Below are 21,605 nucleotides of genomic sequence, written 5' to 3'. Positions count from 1 at the left end.
GCTGTGCCAAAGTAGAGTGCAATGTGGAGATTGTTTACCCACAGTGATGGGGTTTTGTTTCCTTGGTGTATCAGGGCCAGACTGTCAGTCAGGGGACAGTCACAGGGTTTTGTTCAGTTGAGTGCTTGTGCAGTTTCAGTTTAGATGCAGTCTAATATAGTACAGAATAATATAGAATAATAAAGTAATTAATTAGCCTTCTGATATTATGGAGTCCTGCTCATCATTCCTCCTGCCAATCAGATGAAATTCCTCTGATACTCCTGGTGCTGGGGAGGGGCAGGGCTGAGGCAGCAGAGCCCTGAGAGAGGCAATGCTGCTCTCCTGCCCATGCCTGCCCTGGCACTGCCCAGTGCTGCTGGGCACAGCACTGAGGGCTCACCCTGCCCTGGCTGCACCCCCAGTGTCTCTGTGCTCCCATCTCTGCCTCTGGGGCTCACAGAACTGAGACTCTGGACTTTCATTGGGTGCTCCTGGCAGGAACAGACCTAGCTGGCATTGGTAGGGCCATAGCAAAGCAAGGGGAGTGGATGAGCCTGGTTGCCATTGGGGAAATTCTTGGCATTTCTTGTACCTGTTCTGACTCAGGTCTGGTGTGGCTTTGTCTCTGTAGGAGAGCCTGGTCTATGAAAGGCTGTGATGTGCTTTGGTAGTGAAATGTAACTGCACATGGATGTGCTGGGGCTGTGTGGGGCTCAGGGTGAGGCTGGGGCAGGGCTCAGGTATTTCTGTGGGCTCAGGCAGCCTTGATTTAGCTCTGGGTCCCCCACAGAGTGTGAGCACACTGGTGCCCGGGGCTGATGCTCACAGTGCAGCCCTGGCTGTTTGTAAAGCTCTGGCCTGTCCCCTCCCTCCCTCCTGTGCTGCACCAGGAAAGGAGCAGTGTGGTGCAGAGAGAGCCCAAACACCTGGGAGTGAGACAGGGACACATCCACAGTGAGCCCAGACACCTGGGAGTGAGACAGGGACACATCCACAGTGAGGCAATGCTGGGAGCTGCTCCTGTCCATGCACCCTGCTGGGGTGAGCCAGGCCAGTCCTGCATCCCCAGAGCTGGGTTATTCCAGCATTAATTCCTGTCAGCAAACACACATGTACCTGCCCACAGGGAGCCAGTGCTCCGTCTCCCATCAGTCCTTCAGTTTAGGGGGGAAATCTGGGTGTGTGGTTATTCGTTGGTTCCAGGGGTGCTTCAGCCATGTGAATTGTAAATAAGTGAATGGCATATGAAATTCTAGCCACTAGAATGGGGAAATAAAAGGCAACTAATCTAGAAATTATTGATTTTCATTTTTCCAGCTGTTCATGGTTAATATTTAGCCACCCCTGGCTGTGCTTCAACACGCCTGTGAACACAACATGTGAGACAGGCAATGAGAAGTGGCTGATTTCATTTTAACATACTTTAATTAGTGCAGAAAACAGCCAGTTGCCCATATCTGAAGGGGAAGGGCTGCACACTGAAGCATTCCCTGAGATGAAATAAAGTGTGATTCCAGGTGAGGCTCTTCCTTTCAGTGCTGTCAACAGCGAGCCCTGGGGAGTTTGTTCTTTCCAGCTGGATGATAGCAAGTGACAGATTTCTTAATATTTGTTACAGTGTTGATGCCTTTCAGTGCATGGCACATCAGGAGAAAAAGATTCACTGCTCTGAAGAGCTGAACCTGGCCTTTTTGTTCTCACCACTGGATTTCAGTGGTACAGCTTGAAATGTAAAGCCTGTGATATGAGATTATTAAAAGTTCTTCAGTTAGGCTGTAAACAACTAGGTTTTAAATGGTATTAAATGCATTGTGCTTCAGAGCTAGAGCCTGCTATAATGCCACAATGTTGTAGAACACAGAAATTTTTGCAGGTAACTTCTGTACAAAGCCATAGACTTTATTTCAGCTACAGTACAAGGGGCTATTTTGTCACATTTGTCTTTTCATGTGGTTTATTTTGAGCAGTTTTCTATCCTGTGAGTTGTTTGCCTTCATACCCCCCTCAAAACCTGCTGAAAATTTAATGCCTTTTTTTTTTAAAGGGGCCTCTCAGTCTTGAATGCTTAATGCTCAGGCTGAGATGGGCAGGGAAAGCTGTCTGTTTGCAGGGACAGAAGCTGGGAACAGGAGAAGCCAGCTCCATTGAAATGGCTTCCCTCTCTCTCCAAGAAATTCCTGGTAACAGAGGTAAGAGTTGGATGTCTTGATTCTGTCTAAAAACTAATTTCCATTGTATCAGGAGGGAAAAGTGCTACAGAATCACATGGCTTCAAGAAATTGCATGTGTAAGAAATGCTATATTGTGAAAAGGAGGCTCTATTTCAGATAAAAATATAATTGTTATTGAGAAAGATCAGAAGAAACCCACTAAATATGTGACAGAGAGTGTATTTGATAATAGAAAAAAATTATCATCAAAACCAGAAAGTGTCCCAGCTACAAACATTCAATTACAATTAATTTCTTGTGGTCTAGATCACCCAATTCTGCCTGGTAAACATCACCTTTATTTTGGGAGTGCTTTTTCCCCCTGACCCATGTGAAAAATTTCATTTTCCTGGCCCATTTGCAGCAGCCTGCAGCAGCCAAGCGTGTGTTTTTAGATGTCACACAGGGTTTGATGCCCTGAGATCCTGGGCACAGGTCATACCTTGGAGCACTGACAGTATCCAGGGATGAGGCAGTGTCCTGTCAGACACAACTGGATGAGTTATTTGTGGCAAACAGCTGATTTAATTTCTCTCGCTTGATGCCTGAATGATCTGCTGTGAGGTTTTGACTGCCAGAGATCTGCATGTGTGAAATGACAATGAGTGTTTTATGCAAATGGCTCCATGCTCTGGATTGCCTATCAGCTATGCAGAGACATTATTTCTCATCACTTGCAGCTCTGCCTGAATGACAGTCCTTGCAAGTCACTGAATGAGTGGCTCCCAGGCTCACATGGAGCTTCCAGGAGATCCTCCAGCAGTGCCATGGGTGTGCTCTGAGCACAAACCCTCACTCAGGGATTTCTGTGCCCTCCTCCTGTTCAGTGCTGCGTTCTCTCAGGGGTCTCTGTGGTCTCTGAGATGTGTCACAGTCTCTTTTCCCAGCCCAGCAACCGAAGAAGGAGTCAGGATTCTTCTGTTCTGGTTCTCAAGGTTGTTTATTTTCTGTTATCTATAACATTCTTTCCCTGGCCTGCTGAGGTCCATTCAGCAGGTCAGACAGAGGCACACTGCCCACCCTCAGGGCAGTGTTGTCTTTTTATACTAAAAACTACATGTACATTATTTACAATTATTTTCCAATTCCTATCACCTATGTTAGACAGTCCATCTCTACCCTAAACCAATCCAAAAGTGCCACTATCACCCAGAAGATGGAGGCTAGGAAGAAGGAGAAAGAAGGACGAGGCACGCCCAAATTTCTCCATCTTGGGGACCCCAGCCCCTATTCTAAAAACCCCAAAATTCTACTTTTCATCCCGTGACAAACTATCTATTATTCTGCTTAAACTTTCGTGGCTTGTAGATCCTCATATAAGGTTGGTAATTTTTTCCATGGGTCAAAATCAAAGGCGCAGGGGTCTTGGGCTCTGTGCCAAGGTCTGTGAGCCCCCTGGCAGGGTTTGAGCCATCCAGGGCAGCCAGAGGGATGTCCTGGGTTCCAACAGAGTTCATGGCTGGCCAGGGATGTCCTGAATTCTGACAGAGCTCATTGCTGCCCAGGGCTGGCAGTGCTCCCTGCTGTGAGGGGCAATCCTGAGCCTCTCTGTGCAGAACTCTGCTGAGCAGGCTCTTGCAGCATTTCCCTGGCTCCAAACCCGTGTCACACGGTGCAGGGAGCTGGGCTGAGCTGGCAGTGGGCAGGGGATGCTCTGGGCTGGGTCTGGCCACAGGACTCAGCACTGTCCCTGCTCCTGCTCTCACATTCCAGGCTTTTTCTCTGCCCAGGAAGCAGGGGAGCTTTGCTGTGCTCCATATGCAGCTCTTCAGCAAGAGGTTGTACATGAGAGTGCTGCATCATTTGTGACAGTTGTAGCTCTAAATAGGAAATGATTAATATTTCATGGTTATTTTTCTGTAAGACATGATTCTTGGGAGAATGCATCAGCCTGACTTTGCTGGAGAGAATGAGCCTGCCTTGCTGAGCTTCAAATGAAAATGTAGTCAGGCACTGCATGCTAATATTGCTGCTTTAGATGGAAGCTCTCTGTGTGCCTGACTAATGCCAGTGCCACAGTGCAGTTTTGGAAACTTCTCTTTCCCTCATGAGTCTTGCCAGTCATCTGCTACTCTGCCTTTGCCTTCTGCACCTTCAGTCTAGTTTTAAATAGCACAAGAGGTCATGAATGGCAGCTGACTGCATCAACTGCAAAATCTTTGACTCTGATCTTTCCTTCTTTATTCACTTATTTTTTCCTTTCTTGAGTCATAAGCAAACCACTTCAAAATATTTCAGGGTTGCACCAGAGGACAGCAAACAATTGGTCAAGGAAACATTCTTGTCTCTTTGTGATATGGCTTCCTGTGAAGGTGGCTGTTCAAAATGCCTCTAAATAACAAATATTGGCAAATGTCTTACAGAACTTTTGTTCATATAACATTAATGGAACGGTCACAGGGTTACTGTCATTCAGCAGCGAGGCCACCAAGCCTTTGACTGCCCTGGAACTGCTACAAGAAAGTCTGCAGGAAGATTATGGAAAGTTTGGTAAGAAAAGTGCAATGGAAGCTGCTTTGTTTTTTACTCTGCCAGTTGTTTCTGTAGGAGTTACACTCCAGTGTAGTAGGATGCTGTTAAATACTGCAAACCAGGATGAAAGAAACAGAGGGACAGATTTCTACTTAGATATAAAGGCACAGATTCCTGCTTAGATATAAAGGTTTTTTAACCTGAATTCAGTCAGACAGAAGAAAATGCTGTATGTTCCCCCAGAGTGGTACAATGAGATTTAATCCTTATGCAAACAGCTGTACTAGAGTACAAACTATTCATAGCAGATTCTGCTGGTCCCAGTCAGGGTTTCATTGGGTTAGACACAGCAGAGAATGCTCAGAAATGTGATGAAGGAGAGGGAAGATTGCAGAAAAAAATATATGTTAGAATGTGTCAGCATTGAAGTGGTCTGAGAAAGGTTAATTTAACCATCCTCCACTTCTGTCCCCTGCAAGTGCTGCACTTGCTCTTATTTACAGTCATGTCTGCCTCCTCTGTCTGTGCAAAACAGTGGATGTCCATCCTTGCTGTCACCCCGCAAAAGCAGCTCTCCTGGTTCTTTCTAGGATGCTATTTTGCAGTTGGAGTTGTTTCTATATCACAGCTGTTCCAGATTATTTTAAGGTATCTTGGTCGCCTCTAAATGAAGCAGAAAGAAATGTATAGGAATGGCAACTACTTTGCAAACCTCTGTACTCACAAGACAATTGAAAGTGAGTTTTGGAGAGGAATGATTCACAGCACCCTAACTACTTGGAGACCTCATTAAGGCACAGGGTCATCTCAGAACTTTTGTCTGTGCTGTGTAAGGATTTAGGGACTCAGAAAGCTATGTAGCCTGAATTGCTTGGCTTTGCATTGTTTTCTGCCTCAAAAACCTGATCAAACCACCTCTTTGGGCTGTGTACAATTTTCTGCACATGTGGTTATATACTATTGTATTTGGTGATCCATCTTTTTTAAAATAATCCAGCTGATATGTCAAGCAAGACTTGCTCAGCATTATTAAAATTCATGTTGCTTTATGAATTTAAGACTTACTTCAGCACAATGCAAAGTATGAATTCAACAGCTACTCTGCAGGTCAGAGTAGTCTTAAGCTAATATGCAATATAGCTATGGGAAGATGCCAGATTTATCAGTGGATTGTAGGCAGCTTTGTAGATGTTGCTTTTTGATCAACAGCAATCAAATTTGAATGTTTGTTTTATTATCTATCTGCCTGAAAATTTTTTGCTTGCTTGTGGTTTTTTTTGGCTCCCTTCTCCTGAAGTGTCACTGTTTTGTAAAAGGAATGGTTGGACTTGGTTAAAATAATTACGAAAAGAGGTTTGGTTTGTTTGGTTTGTTGGTTTGGTTTTGTCTGATGCCACTGGCACAGAGAAGCCTCTGCAGCTGTGTTTGGTTTCCAAGTTAATGCTGTCTGGGTGTTGCTGTGGATAGATAATCTCTGAGCCCTGGCTGTCTGTGCAGCTGTGAGGAGTAACAACATAAACTTAGCGTTAAGGTTTTTGTCAATACTAATTAAAAATCATGGTTAAGGGCTCTCGTTCAGCAAACACTGACTGCTGCTCAAAGCTCTTAGATATGTTTTTAATTTTGTGCACATTCCAAATATATTTGGTCTCATTACAACTGAAGAATATATTTTGAATCCTGTGGGTTTACTGCTTTTTAAAAGCAAATAAATGGCTAGAATTCATATATGTGCTTGGTAGGTAAAAATCAGGTAAAAATCAATTTTTATATGGATTTACTTTTGGGAGCAGGTTCTGTATTTCTGCTTCCCTGTGCTGGGATTTACTCTGTTATGCTTCTCCCTTCAACTAATTATTCCTACAATTTCTCTTACATTTAAGCCTCATTTGATACATTTAATATCACTGCTCATCAGCCCAATTACCCTTTGGTGCCACCTCCTTGGCACAGAGCCTCCCAGAGAGGCTCAGTGTTCCTGCCTCAGCTCCTGCACCATCTGCTTCTGCCAGCTCCAGCCTGTGCCTGTGGTTTCCAGAGGAGTTTGGTCTCTGTGCTCTGCTGGCTCAGGCACTGCAGCTGCATCCCTGCCTGCTGCCTTCCCTTACCAGCTCCTGCTGTGTCTCCTCCTCACGTTACAGCTCTTCCTTCCCATTTCTTCCTGCCCCATACAAAATACCTCCATGCTTAAAAAAAAAATCATGAAATGGGGTTGATGTCCTTCCCAGGAACTCTGGGGCTCTGCTTGTGCACAGGACCAAGTCTGTACCTGCCAGCACTGCCAGGTACAGTAATACAGGGTGCCTCTGATGCAGGGAATGACTGGCATCTGACTCCATGCATTCAGAATGCCAAACAATTGCTTTACTGAAATTCTATTCTATTCTATTCTACTATATTATAATTATCATATTATTATAATTATTGTATTATAGTATAATTACTATGTTATATATTATTATAATACAATATTGTAATACTATTTTATTATTTTATTTTATTATTTTATTTTATTATTTTATTTTATTTTTATTATATTATTTTTATTATATTATTTTTATTATATTAATTTATTATATTATTTTATTATATTATTCTATTACTATATTAAAACTATACTATACTATACTAAACTAAAAAGATACTATGCTATAATTACATACTAAAGAAAACTCGTGACTCTCCCCAGACAGCCAGGACACAGCTTTTTCCAGCTGGACAAGGAAACCCAACAATCCTCAGCAGACTCTAATTGCCCAATCACTTCAGGTAAACAATCTCCTTGACACATTCCACATGTGCAAAGGCAACAGGAGCAGCAAGCAGAGATAAGAATTGTTTTCTCTTTCTTCTCTCTGTGCTTCTCCAGGAAAAAGACCTGAGAGAGCCCAGCCAGCAGGGGCTCCACAAAGCTTCTGTACCAACAGGCACCATTACACTGGGGGAAACCGAGGGGAATCCACCTCAGCAAACAGACTGGTCCTGGCTCCCTGGTCCAAAGTAAGCATCAGCAACCTGGAATGGCTGGGTTTGGTTTGTTTGTGTGTTTTTCATACAATAGCATCCTGAAATGGTTACGTACAATTGAGAACCTCATCAATATTACATCTGCAACAGATGGTGAAAACCTCCTGGCATGGACAAGGAATCCATTTAGTCCTTCAGACAAGATCTCCAGTGCCAGGCAGAGCACCTGGCCTCTTGGTCCATCTTGAGGTGCTCTGGTGGAAACCCAGAGGCAGCCAAAGAGCTCACTGTGACCCCATATCCACACAGGAGCTCCTGTGAGCCACACTGGGGTGATGCCTACAGCAATTCACTGAGGGCTTTGTGACCTGATTTCAAACAGCTGCAATGAATTGCTTTTACCTTGAATTTTAAACCATTTATTTTGGGAGAGCAGAACACTTCTATGAGATGCAGCATCATGCTGAATGCAGGAGGAGCAGATGACAGGATACCTGGTGTGTTTTTGGGACATGGCCCCTGAGTCCTTGGGGATGCAGGCTGCATCTGTGAGCAGCTCCTGGGCTGTGCTTTTTGGCTTTTGCAGCCCTGCTGCTGTCGGGATGGACCTGGGGTGATGTTTTGCAGCACAGTGGCAGCACCAGAACTGCTTCAAAATAAAGGCACCAGCTACAAGTCTGAAAAATGCACCCTCCCAAGTGGAGCCTCAGGGCTGGGAAGGGCACTCAGCCCATCTCAGTCACTTACCAGTCAGGTATGTAAAACAGAAGGTATTTACCTCAGGGGAAAATCACTGCATTTTCACCTGATTATATGGATTTTACTTGCCAGTCAAGGCTTATAGCTGAGAGAGGTGTGAGACTGCTATCTAAAACAGTTTGGACATCCAAACAAATGTTCTTCCCAGCTTGCAGAAATGTTAGTAGTTGTCCTGTAGATTGGAGGCTTTTTGGAGAAACAATGTCACCACTTGTATGTTGACTTTTGCCAGAGAAGGGAGCAGCCTGCCCATCTGTCTTTTCCTGCCTCAAGAGACCTTTTCATGACTGAGTCATAAGAAAAAACAAAGTGTAGATGTTAGCAGAGCTCTTGATATTGCAGTGGATGGATGCCACGTTGTGCCATGTACCCAGCTGGATGGAGCGTGGTGCCTTTCCATGTACACTTGTCCACGGAGGAATTGTGCAGCTCACAGATCACTGTTTGATTTCTCTGCCTCCTGCTGCCCACAATCTGCCTCCTGCACATCTGTTGGATGGCACTAAACCCTCAGCAGCCAGGAGTGGGTGTCAGTGGGTCAGTGGGCTGTGCTGGCTCTGTGCTCACCCCTGAGTTCAGCCTGCAGCAGTAAGGGGTAAATGATTAACCTGCATCTGTTCTGCTTTTTGCACTGAGACTCTGGGCTTGCCTTCATTCCACAGCCACTGAATAGGGAAGCTGCCATTGAAGCCAGCCAGAGCTCCCTGGGTCTACATCCTGAAACTCAAAGTCAGCACAGCTGAACCCTAAAACAACAAGATTTCTGCTTTGATGCTGATGTGACAAAGCTAAAAGCCATAACATGTGGGAGGACATGAATTCGTACTCTCTTTTTCATGCAATCACTCATAATTATGTTGACTAAACTTTTAATTTAGTATATATTTTTTAAAAAGGATGTGGCACGAAGCGGTTTCGCCTTGTCCAGGCAAGCTAACAAATCAAATTGTTTGCTCTTTTCTTGTAGAAGGAGGAATTCTTTAACACTGTGTCTGTGCTATGCCTTTCACTGAGTCTCTTTCACCTATTTTTGTCACATTCTTGACCAAATACTGGGTTTGATTTTGACCCAGATCTGTATAAATTACTGTAGCAATAGGGTTGGAATTCACATACATGTGTACTGAGCAAAGGACAAACCTATGGCCACAAAATGGGCTGTGATGAAACAAGGGAAACAAATGACCCTGACAAGGACAATGCACAAGAAAATGGTGATAATGTTTTATGGCACAGAGCAGAGCCGGGCTTTTTGCCCTCCCAGCTTCAGCACATAAACTCTCACATGCTCCATTGCTAAAGCACCTGTTGCCCTGATGGCTTGGGGATGGAAGAACCTTTGCCCACGTGCAGTAATGCCAGCATGCTGGCTCGTGCTTTGGGAATGGCTGGACTCTCAAAAAAAAGAGTAAGTGTTAATTTGGAGTGGCAATTTGGCTCCTGTAACCCCCATTCTGTGTTGTCAGACAAGGCAGCAGATAACAAAATGGGCACTTTTCTGCCAGAGACGCAGAGATCCAAAATCACTGAGCTTCTCCATGTTTGTGAGTGATTAATGTAAAAATTAATGAGGGTTTAATGTAAGTAAGGAATAGAAATGACTTAGCCCCAAGATCATGAAGTTTCTGCAGAGCAGAATTGCTGAATGACTTAGGAGAGGACTAAATAATGGCCCTAATCTTATGCACAGCTGTGAAAGCACTTCTCTCTGTTTATTTAAAATGAAAACTCACATAAATGTGTGTACAGATCACTGCTGTGCAAACTTTTCCCCTCCCAGGTAGCACTTGGTGTTCTCTGATGAGAAACCATCACTGAAGGGCAATCCTGGCTGAGCCAGGTACCCCAAGGTGCCCAACACCCCAGGCTGGGCACTGACACCAGCTGAGGATCCTGGCAGGAGCAGCTGGCATGCACTGGGAGGGCACAGCCAAACCAGTTTAGCTGGCTGCTGCTGCTCTGGAGGGTTTCAGTTGTGTAATCTCCAATGCTTTGGGGTCAGCCTGTGCAGATCCTCCAGCTGCCACGACAGGGCTGCTTTGCCTCCCTTCCCCATGAGCCAGCAGTGGGGAGCAGAGCAGCTCCCCAGACAAACCCCCCTGGCTACAAGCAGAGTATTGTGCCTCAGCTTTAGCAGAGTGGGCTGGGGCTGGAGTAAAGGCTGCCTCTTCCATGTGTGAATGGTGCTGAGAGTCGCTGGGCCGTGCAGCATGCCCTGGATGACGAATTGTCAGAGCAGGCTGAGAGCAGCAGCCCCAGCCTGAGCACAGCCAGTGCTGCAGCCGAGCCCTCGGGATGTCAAGGCAAAGGGGAGCCTGCCCCATGCTAATTAAAACTCTCCTCTCAACTTCTCCTTGGCAAAGTGCAAAGAAATCCTCTTTTCATGCCCGGCGACTAAAAATAAATCCTATTTTGGGTTTCAGAAGCAGCCGCATGACTAAATGAGCCCTTCAGTTTCATTCATGTTTGCTGTCTATTAATCTGTTCTCCTCACCCTCAGCAGGGTATGACTCAGGGCTTCACATTGTCTTCCTCCCTGAACTATCTGTGTTTTGACTTTAAATTCTGCTGTCTGACGCAAAGCAGTGCTGAAATCATGACAGTTTGATCCAGCCAGCTCCCAGGAGAGTCCTGATCTTTACTGGCTGGTAAATGTAGCACCCAGAACAGCTATGCAGAGCAGATATCGATATTTTTACACCAAATGTTGGTAAGCAGATGTCACAGGCTCGTGAAAAGCCTTGAAACTCCACGGGAGAAAATATGTGAGTATGTGTGTGGGAGGCCTGGAGACAAAAATAATTCCGTGCTTCTATGAGAAGGCATATATTCCTTAATCCGTTGGTGTTTGCTATTCCTGTGCAGGGGACTCAAAGTGGAGGCTGCTATACTGGAACAAGTGGAGCAGCAAACGCTTTCCCTGTTGGTTCATCTGATGCTTTTGCTACTCTTCCAGCCCAGGCTCTGCCCTCTGGCCCTGGCTGAGCTGATGGATCCCATGAGCAGGGGGTCTCTCCTATGGGGTGGAGAGATTATCCCAAGCTTCAAGCATCCCATAGCAAGAGTGGGACACTGGGCAGGTAATAGCAGTGAGGCAGCAGGGCTGGGCTCCTCCTGCAGGCACTGGAGGGGTGGCACAGCCCTAGGGAAGGGCTCTGAGCAGGGGTGGCACTGGAGGGGTGGCACAGCCCCAGGGAAGGGCTCTGAGCAGGGGTAGCACAGCCCTGGTGTGAAGGGATGATCCCATAAGCACTGGGGCACACCCACAGCCAAGCCTTGCCTAAGGCTCCTCTTCTGTTATTTTCTTACAAGCAGGCAGCTTGAAATCCTGAGCTTGTAAATGTTGAATAAAAGTCCAGATTTTGGGGTTTTTTGTTTTTCCTTAGCTTTTCCTGTTCTTGAAATGTCCCCTCAGGGAGGTGTGCAGGGCAGGCTGGTGTTAAACCTGCCTAATCTCATTGCAGTGTTGAATCAAGCCCAGTGATCTACAGCCAGTGGATGCTTGCCTTGACATCCCTGCTTTTAAGGGACTGTGGTTAAAAACTGCAAAATCCTTATTTTTTTTCCTTACAATGCCGTATTTATCCCTCCCCTTATGGCTTTGGAAATGAAATTTGAGCCATTTATTGTGCACTAAATTTAGGGAGGCCAAAAATATTTGCATACAAATATGATTGATCTTTCAAGCATGCAAAATGAGCAGAAAATGACGAGTCTGATGTTGATACAAGCAGAGTTCAAGTATTTTAAAATTAAAATAATTTAAATGAATCTGTATCTATTATGGCAGATGAGCTTTTTCAGAGGAAAGAAAACCTCCTCTTTCTCATTATATTCAGAGAAAATGAAGATATTCAAGTCAGATATGGACTGAATTTTAAATGTGATAATGGCATTTATTCTGCAGGAGATGTCATGTCTGTAATGAATTGTAAATTATTTTTAGTTGCCACTAGAAACAGAAGAAGGGAGGGAAATAATCAATATTGACACAACCCTGCTTTATTTTTGAGCAGTGCTGATCTTGGTGGCACCAATTAGAGGAGGAGAGAGCCAGAGCTGCAGAAGCAGAAACCATTCTGGTGTTTAGAAAAGACAAATGTGCTGCCTCTGTGTTTCTGTTGGGATGGTTATCCCAGCAAGATCATCGTTCCATCCTCTGCTGGAGCTGGGCAGGTGTGGTGGGAGCCCGTGGTCCATGGGCTGCTGTGGCCCTGGTGTGTGCTGGGGCCTGGGCACAAGGACAGGGACCCCAGGGCCCTTTGCCAGACCGTGCTGCCTCTCAAGACAAGTTTCCTGGCTGTTCTTTCCCCACTGACTGCAGGGATGAGGATATTCCAGCTGGGCTGTGACAAACCAGAGTGGGCTGGAGCCCTCCAGCCTCTGTTTGCTGCAGTGAAGTTCTCCTCCCAGCCCTCCTTCTTGCAGGGAATGAAAGAAAAGCCTTTGCTGCAAGGTACAGGGTTGATTGATTAACTTTTATCTTCTCATGATGCATTACTAGGTGAGGGAGGGCATGTGACAAGGCAAGCTGTTGAGAGAAATCTCTGCAGATAGAGCTGGGCTGCTCCCAGGATGCACAAAAGGATGCACATGGTCAAAATTCACTCAGAAAAACGAGATTACCCCGCTCTTTTGCTTAAGCAGTTGATATTGAACTAATTCTAATGCAATTTCCTAAAACTGAGAGATGCTGTGATGTGATCTTACTCCTGTATAAAATGCCATGAAACTTCTGATGACAGAACAGATCCAATTTTCAGTTGCATGACTCATTCTGAGGAAAAGAATGCTGTACATTCAATATGACCAAAAAAAGTACATTCAGTAATGTACTTTCAGGGCTCCTCCTTATAGGGCTGTGTGGATGCAACCAATCATAAGCACAAAGTCCAGGCAACATTTTTTGATATGGAGTAAAATTGACAGATGGATTGTAGAGAGCCTTTGGAAAATTTTATCCACTGAACCCAGAATAGCCACAGCAGAGACCTAAGCCAAGTATCTGGCTGACTTTAAATGCTGTAAATCTGAGGTGAGTGGCTAAGGAGGATGGAATCTTGCTCATGTGCCAGATAATTTGGTTTGTCTGAAATGCACTCTAATGCAGAAGATCAGGGATGGATGGATGGATGGATGGATGGATGGATGGATGGATGGATGGATGGATGGATGGATGGGGTTCAACAGGATGATTTCATGGGAAAGAATTTGCTCCATGAGTATTACTCATTTGGTGACAGAATGCACGAGAGCCTGTTGGAAACACCTGCAGAAGCACAAGAAAATTCCTGAAAGTCTGAATTGAGTAATTTTCTGCTGGGTGTTCTTTGTTATTATTTTGTTTGTTGGTTTTGATTGCATTGAGTATTCTGTCCATGGGCTGAGGTGTATCAGTGTTTGCAGAGCTGTGTTTTGTGGGCACTCAGAGCCCTGCTGAAGGGATGTGGTGCCCAGCAATTCAGCACCAGCTGCTCAGAGGGCACCTGGACCTTGCCCTCAGCTCACTGCAGCATTGCCTTTGTTTCCCTTCCTCAGGGCTGCCAACACAGGCCCTAATGCAGTATTTTCTGGGCTCTTTTCTTCCTGGGTCTGCTAATGAAAGTGTGTGTGTGTGTGTGTGTGAGTGTGTGTTGGATGGAATCTGGGGCCAGAATACAGCTGCTGCTGAAGAGTTTCAGCACAAAAACTCATACTGTATTTTACTCATAAAACTACATGAGGTGAAACAAGATCTCTTATTTCCAGATTTCTGTGTCAGCTACAGCAAATGCAGCTGGGATTTTCTTCTTGTCTGTTCCTGGCTACAATTATTTCTAGCTTACTGTTCTTACAATAATTTAATTTTGTAATGTTTATTGGCTTGGAAGGTACATTCATCCTAGGTTTTTTTGCATTTTGTGCTGTAAAAGGTCAAAATTGTCAGGAAAGATTTATTTTTGGGGAAAAGGAATCCTTATTTAAAAGCCAAAGCAAAACAACCTTTCTGTAATAGAAAGGAAACAGAAGGAGCAAGCTAAAACTCTGAGCATCAGCTGAAGCCATGTGTTACATCTTGTGTTTTGTGATTTATGGCATGTTGGTATTTACTCATCCCACTGATCCAGGCATGCAGGTGCTGCCCTTTTTGAGTGCTGAAAATGGAGGTAAAACCATGAGGGCCTTTTCAGCAGTGCCCCAGGGATGGGCAGTCCCTCTCTGGCTGCATCCCCATCCCAGAGCAGTGCCAGCCTGGCCCCTGTCCCATGTCACAGCCACCACAGCCAGGGCACACAGCTGGGGTGGGGCTGCTGGGGCAGGAGGAGCCTTCTGCCTTCTCTTTCCCCACCGTGTTTCAGTTTGTCCGTCTACCTCAGACAAACAAGGGAGGGGTGTCCTTCCCCCTCAGCCCATCTCTGTTGGTGCAGAGCTCCAGAGCCTCCTACACTGATGACAGGGCCATGAACTATCCCTGCCCTGTGACAAAGCCAGAAATGTGCCACAACAGCTCAGTCACTGAACTAAAGAGAAAAAATAAAAAACCCCTGCTGGCCATAGCTGTTGAAAGGCCGTCTCCTGCCAAGGCACGGGCACAGCCAGGCACACTCACACTGACCCTGGGTGCAGAGTCATCCTCACAGCCGGGATGCTCTCACATCGGGTTTGGCTCCTGCCCCACAGCCCTGGGTGTGTGCCCTGCTGCTGGTTTGCTCTGGGTCGGGTTTATCGAGTCCTCCCTCCCAGCCTGAGAAGCAGAAGGCACTGACTGCATCACTTCTGCCTTTTGCTTTCTTTTTTATTTTTAAACCTTTTCCCCTTTCCTCCTTGCCTTCCTTTTCTCTCCTTGTTTATCCTCGTGCCTTTTTTCCCCTCTATATTTTTTTACTTTTCTCTTTTTTTTTTCCATCCCGTCCTTTTCCCGCTGCCGGTTTGACGTGCCCGGGCTGGGGGTCGCGGACGCTCCGGCGGAGACCGAGCCGGGCGGGGCCGGGCCGATCCGGGCAAGGCGGGGCCGGGCCGGGCCGATCCGGGCGGTGCCGAGCCGGGCGGGGCGGGGCCGTGACGCGCGGCCGGGGCGGTATAAGCGGGCGCTGTCCGGGTGCTGAAGGCGGCGGAGCGGCGGAGCGGCGGCAGCGCAGGTAGGGCTGCAGGGCCGCCGGGCTGTAGCGATGCAGGGATGTAGATGGGGACGCAGGGATGTAGATGGGGATGCAGGGATGTAGGTTGGGATGCAGGATGCGCGGAGCCCCAGGGCTGCGCAGGAGGATCCGACACCGAGAGAGCGCTGAAGTCGCACCTTGAGCCGGTGGTGCCGGGGCTGGGCTTGCAAGGGAACACATTTCTATAAGATGCACCCCTATCACTATATGTATTATACACATATAAAATGCATGTCTGCATGTATAAATGCATATGTATTGTACCGGATATCTGTTGTGTCTCTGCGCTGCCGGCTCGGAGCGCTCCCGGGAGCGGCGGCGCTCAGCCGTGCCCGCTCACAGCGCTTCACGGATGGGCAGGGGGATCCCTCTGATCAAACACCCTCCGAGCCCCTTCCCAGATGGATCCGCGTGCAAACAGTCCTTAGAGTCACTAGGACTGCCGTGGGTTTGGGATTTTACCCTTTGTTGCTGTTTTGTTTGTGGTTTTGGTTCCTTCCACAGGGTAAAAGGTTAGGGATGCTTATAAACAAGGCAGATTTGCTGCAGTCGTGTTATTTATTGCAAAAAAGAAATGGGAGGAAGAGTGCATGATATACTTATTTTCCCTATGGATAACTGCTCTTATGTTTCACCTAAGGCTGTCAGAGCAGGGACACATCTATAGGAAAAAACTATGAGTTTTCATAGCTAAATTTCACTGGAAACGTTAGACTCACATCAGAAACAACTGCCAGGAGAATGAGAGAGAAAATTACTGCTACCATGGAAACATCCCAGAAACAAGATATTTTCTGTGTCTGTTTTTTAGGGAACTTTTTTCAGTCTGTAATGCCTTTGTATGTCTTAAATTTTGACAATGGTTGCCTCATTTTGTAAAGAGGAGCTTCTTCATCTTCATTTGCTGGCTAAAAGATGATTTTCCTGTTTGTTAGGTTCTAATAGAGGAGAAAATATGCTCTCCATCTAGACTGGCTTCACAGTTATTGATCTGAAGACAAAAGAGCTGTTTTGGCATATTATCTTTAGAGAAGCACAGGAGAGAATGTTTACAATATTTCCTAAAGATAGGCTAAAATGTCCTGTTTTAAAAACAAATGTGGAATTAAAGTCTGAACGACTGGGGAGGAACACTCTTACCTTGGATAGCACAGTATATTTAATGACAAGATTTATGACCTGAACTGATAGCTTGTAAAAGAAATCATCCCCAAATCTGTTTAACAAGGCTTTCAAATATCATCTACCAATAAATTAGAAGTAAAAGTTGACCTAGAGGCAAATGCACAGAAAATATGTAGAAAGGAGCCAATGATCTGTTATTCCTGCAAAGGAAATATCCAACTGAGCAACATCCTTGTGGAACACTAAACTAAACTTTGCCTGGCCGCACACATTTTGATTTCAGTGGGATGCTGACAGCCCTTGCAAAGGCTGTAACAATCCCAATTGTGTGCAGAGAAGGAGGGTGAGTTCCTGGTCCTTGTGAGTGGGAGGTGCTTGGCAGATGATTATAGAAGGACTCTCCCTTCCCCCATCCCTTGGAAAGGACAGTTTCTCGTGTGCTGACAAATGAACTCTGTTAATGACCAGTCTGCTGAAAAAGAAAGCCTTAATTTACTTATTTGCTACAGAAATAGAAAATTAGGTGATGTTTGGCTGGGGGTGTTTTGTTTGTTTGTTTGGTTTTTTTTTTTTTTGGTTGTTGGAGTTTTTTAATGGATATATACATTTATGTCCAGGGCTAATGCCTTTTCTGTGACAGAAAATGAAGCAATGGGTTGGCTTTGACTCAGGGCAAACTCAGATCCAGAGGGCGGGACTGTCTAATTAGCTGTTGAACTAATCATTTGTGAAATCAATGCTCAAATGTATCCAGGCTTGAAGTCAGAAATGTTTGGGGAAATTGTTTGCTATTATGCTTATTAGCCTGCTCATGCATACTGAAGGGAGGAAAATAAGCAGCTCTCTGAACTGATAGGGCTTTAATTATTTAGTTAAGTCACATTATGTTAAGGACAAAAATGGAGTGGAAAAATCTACAAGTGAGCTGAAATGAACACATTCTTGCTCACTTTCTGCTTGCAGCAGTGGGTAAACACGGTGTACACAGCTCTTTCAGGCTCTCATGAACTACCAGAGTCTCAGCAGGATGCTTTAACAAGCCAAAAACCAAAGGAACCAAAATAGGTTGATTAATCAAAGCGGTTGATATCTTTATCATTCCTTTCTCATATTGTACTTCATTTGTAAATGCAAGTGGGTCAGAGAAGAGTCCCATGTGTCCTGTGGCCCCAGTGTGCCTGAGAGTGTCCTGGGGAGTGACTGGTGGCAATTTCTCCTGTGCTGTGGGGAGGGTGCCCAGCTCCCTGCAAGGCTGGGGTTTTGCAGCTGCACCCTCATGCACAGTGATGCTGTAATCATCTCAGTTCTGTCACAGGCATGTTTTTCCCAGTTCTGCTCCAGAGTTTATTTTTGTCTGGTGTACGCTGGGCAGACATGGGCTTCTACTGATCTATTCTAACCAAATTTGCCAGTGGTCATGTTTCTGCCTGTCCTGGGACCTGATTCAATTTCTGCTGGAGTGAATGAATAAGGAAATGAATGAAATCACCACTCAGAACCTACCTACTCAAGCTCATTTCTAAGATGGGCTTTCAGGGATTCAGTAAAATTATTTTATACCTTTAGGATAAATGATATTTTTCCTCTCATGTAAGAGATCATTGCCCTAGGAAGATGAGTCATAGAGTCATTAACCGATATTCCATTGTAATACAAATAATTTTTTAATATGGAATAGCAAAATAAAGGAAATAGCTTCAGTACTATGAGTAGTGACAAAAATAAACTTGCAAGTAATTTTATGTCATGTTCACTTCATGACAATAATTTTATTGCAGTTAAGCACCATTCAGCAGTAATGTCCTGGCAGGAAATTAGATGACCTATGGAGCAATCTCACAAAATATTTCTGTCTGTAGTTTTAATACTAGTATTTTGAGCAGCATTTAAATTTATGGATACACCAATTTTGTCATTTAGGTGCTTTGTTCTCATGATCAAAATGACATCTAGGTGTGTCTATGGGCATTTCATGAGTTATATAGGGTTGGTATTTTGTACTTTGGTGCTGCCATTGGACAATTAATGTTCATAAAGTACATGAAGCATAGAGATAAGAAATTTCTTGCAGAGCTCTGTTTCCTAAGCCTGTCTCCATGTGTTAACAGCTTCTTTTTCTTCTTCTTCTTCTTTATTTAAAGGAAACGTTTTAAACATGGCAGAAACTAAAACCTTCCAGCCTGGAACAGCCTGTGCTCTCACCTTTTTTTTTGTCCTAATCTGTTGGGTCGATGCAGCCTCCTTCCAGCAGCACCAGCTGCTCCAGAAAGACCCAGACTATGCAATGAAAAACCTGCAAAGGCTCCCAAACCCTGACATGATCAAAGCCCTGGAGTACATAGAGGACCTTCGCAAGCAAACCAACAAGGGAGAAGGCAGCCCTGACTACAGCTCTTATCAGAGTGTCCCCTACCTCCTCCCACAGAGAGAAAGCAAGGACCAGCTCCACCTCCCGGATAACGTGCGGGATTCTTTGACTGAAGATGAGTCCCAGTGGGTTAAGGTGATGCTGGAAGCCTTGCGGCAAGCCGAGAAGGAGTCAAAGGCTGGCCCAAAGGAGAATAAGCCCTACGGTCTGGGTTCAGATAACAGCTTTCCAGCTGGAGTGACTGATGATTACGAGGCTTACAAGTGGCCTGAGAGGTGGCAGAAGTACCTCAAGATGCCGCTTGGGCACTATGAAGAGGGCTCAAGGGACAGTCCCTTCAAGCGCACCAACGAGATCGTGGAGGAGCAGTACACGCCCCAGAGCCTCGCCACCCTCGAGTCCGTGTTCCAGGAGCTGGGAAAGATGGCAGGGCCCAGCAGCCACAAGAAAGAAAGGGTGGATGAGGACCAGAAGTTGTACACAGATGATGAAGATGATGTGTACAAAGTGAATAACATTGCGTATGAAGACGTGGTTGGAGGAGAAGATTGGAATCCCATAGAGGAAAAAGTGGAAAGCCAAACCCAGGAAGAGATAAAAGACAGCAAAGAGGAAATTGATAAACATGAAGAGGAGATTGATGATGAAATGAAAAGATCGGGAAAGCTCAGCTTCCTTGAGGATGAAATAAGAAGAGAAAATAAAGATCAAGTGTCAGAGGATGTTTCAAAACTAATGAATTACTACCTGAAGAGGCTGATGGGTAGTGCTGAGAACAGGAAATTAAGGACTGGAGGAGAACTTGAGGAAAAAAGAGCATCCATGTTTTTGGATAAACAACTTGATCCTCAGGCTATAGCTCAGCTAATAGAAATCTCAAGGAATTTGCAAATTCCTCCTGAGGATTTATTAGACATGTTGAAAGCTGGAGAAAAAAAGCAGCTTCAGAGCGAAAGGTTGGAAGCTGAGCAGGAAATGGAATTCCCAGAAGACCTTGACGAGATAACTGAAACCAATCTAGGACAGAGTGATATATTTAAAAATAATATAAACTCTAAAAACGGGTACATGAAGCAGCCTCTTATTCCAGAAAATCTACCCGAAGACCTCAATATTGAAGATATTGTCAGCCTTCTGGGAAATGACAATTTAGCTAACCAGAATCCCTCCTACTTACTAAATCGTCTGAATCAAGAAAATGACTTGCCAAGACTGTCTTACATTCCCAGAAGATTGAAAGGGCACCTGTTCCCCAAAGCTGCCTGGATGAACGACTTGGAGAGGCGACAAGCGGAGTACGAGAAGCTGAATGAGAAGGATGAAGAGCTGGCTGATTACTTGGCAAAGGTGCTGGCCAAGTACCCCGAGGTGATCAACACCAACCAGATGAAAAGAGTCCCCGCTGCAGCCTCGGAGAGCGACCTGCAGGAGGAGGAGCAGCTGGAGCAGGCCCTCCGAGAGCACCTCAACCAGCTGGGACCACAGGAGGCTGCCAAGCTGGCCTCGCTCAGCAAAAGGCTCTCCATGGCTGGGGAGACTGACGACACGCAAACCAGGCAGCTCCTGGATGAGGATATGCTGGCAAAGGTGCTGGAGTACCTAAAACAGGAGAAGTCAGAGCTTGAAAGAGATCACATCACCAAGCGAGCAATGGAAAACATGTAATTGTTCCCCAAGTATTATTTCTCTTCAATGTGTTGACTTCTTTCCCAATTCAGTTGTGATTTATTCCTGCTCTCACACTAAACAACCTATGGTAGACTATTTACCATTGAACAGTCTGCATATCTTTCTCAGAGCTGTTATATTGTTTATTGATATATGTTATAAATTATGGGGCAAACAACAAATTGCTTCAAGTGTTTTAAGAAACAATTTAATGATATCAAGTAAAAGTATAATGTGTAAACAAATCACCTTTGCATTGTTAATAAAACATGATAAATGAAGAGTGACAATTATAATTTGAAATTTTTAAGATTAATTGGATTATTTTGTTACTGTCTGTAGTGGTTTTTGTGCAGTATCGAATAAAAAAAAATAAAGCATTATATATATATATAGTTTTATTTACAAGGCTTTTTCTATTCAGTGTTTTATTGTTGATGAATAAATTATTTCTGGACAATCGACTTTGTTTCTTTGTGACAGTTGATAAAGTCATACTAATTGGAAACATATTTTTACTTCTACAGATGACTCTTCTGAAATACATTATTTTCCCTACATATTAAGATGTAAGAATAAACTTGTGGTTTTCTGGGCCATCAACTGGTGTTACCCTTTAGGGCAGGGGGTACCTAAAGAGCTTGCTGAAGTCAGTCAGTGTAATACCTGCATTACCTACAACTGAAAATTTGGCCTCACATAATTAAGAGTATCTGTACCTCCTGGCAGCAGGAGGAACATAAATGATTTGTCCAGCTGAGACAGGCTTGATGATGAAGCTCTGAAAAAATACAAGATGAAACCTTCCTAGGTCAGCTCTGGGGAGCTCTGCAGACGAGTCCCCTCCATCTCTCATGGTGACAACCAAAAAGAAAGAGGCAGGGAACTCCCCTGTGGGCAACAGCATTGGTTTGT

General features: G+C 45.0%; 1 protein-coding gene across 2 annotated transcripts; it reads left to right on the top strand.

Moving 5' to 3' along the window:
- The first annotated feature begins 7,654 nt into the window (after window positions 1-7,654).
- On the top strand, window positions 7,655-21,109 carry SCG2 (secretogranin II). 2 transcript variants are annotated; one of them, XM_058812349.1, is made up of 2 exons: window positions 7,655-7,664; window positions 18,796-21,109. In XM_058812349.1, exon 2 carries the CDS (start codon window positions 18,810-18,812, stop codon window positions 20,685-20,687), a length of 1,878 nt encoding a protein of 625 aa, XP_058668332.1. In that variant the 5' UTR covers window positions 7,655-7,664; window positions 18,796-18,809; the 3' UTR covers window positions 20,688-21,109. The 2 variants fall into 2 exon arrangements, with proteins under 2 accessions (XP_058668332.1, XP_058668331.1); XM_058812348.1 differs by lacking the exon at window positions 7,655-7,664 and adding an exon at window positions 15,456-15,508.
- The last annotated feature ends 496 nt before the right edge of the window (window positions 21,110-21,605 follow it).

The sequence above is a fragment of the Ammospiza caudacuta genome, chromosome 11, assembly GCF_027887145.1.
Source record: "Ammospiza caudacuta isolate bAmmCau1 chromosome 11, bAmmCau1.pri, whole genome shotgun sequence".
In the NCBI taxonomy this organism is placed as follows: Eukaryota; Metazoa; Chordata; class Aves; order Passeriformes; family Passerellidae; genus Ammospiza; species Ammospiza caudacuta.
The sequence above is the reverse complement of the archived record's forward strand: the minus strand, read 5'-3'. Positions and strand labels throughout refer to the sequence as shown.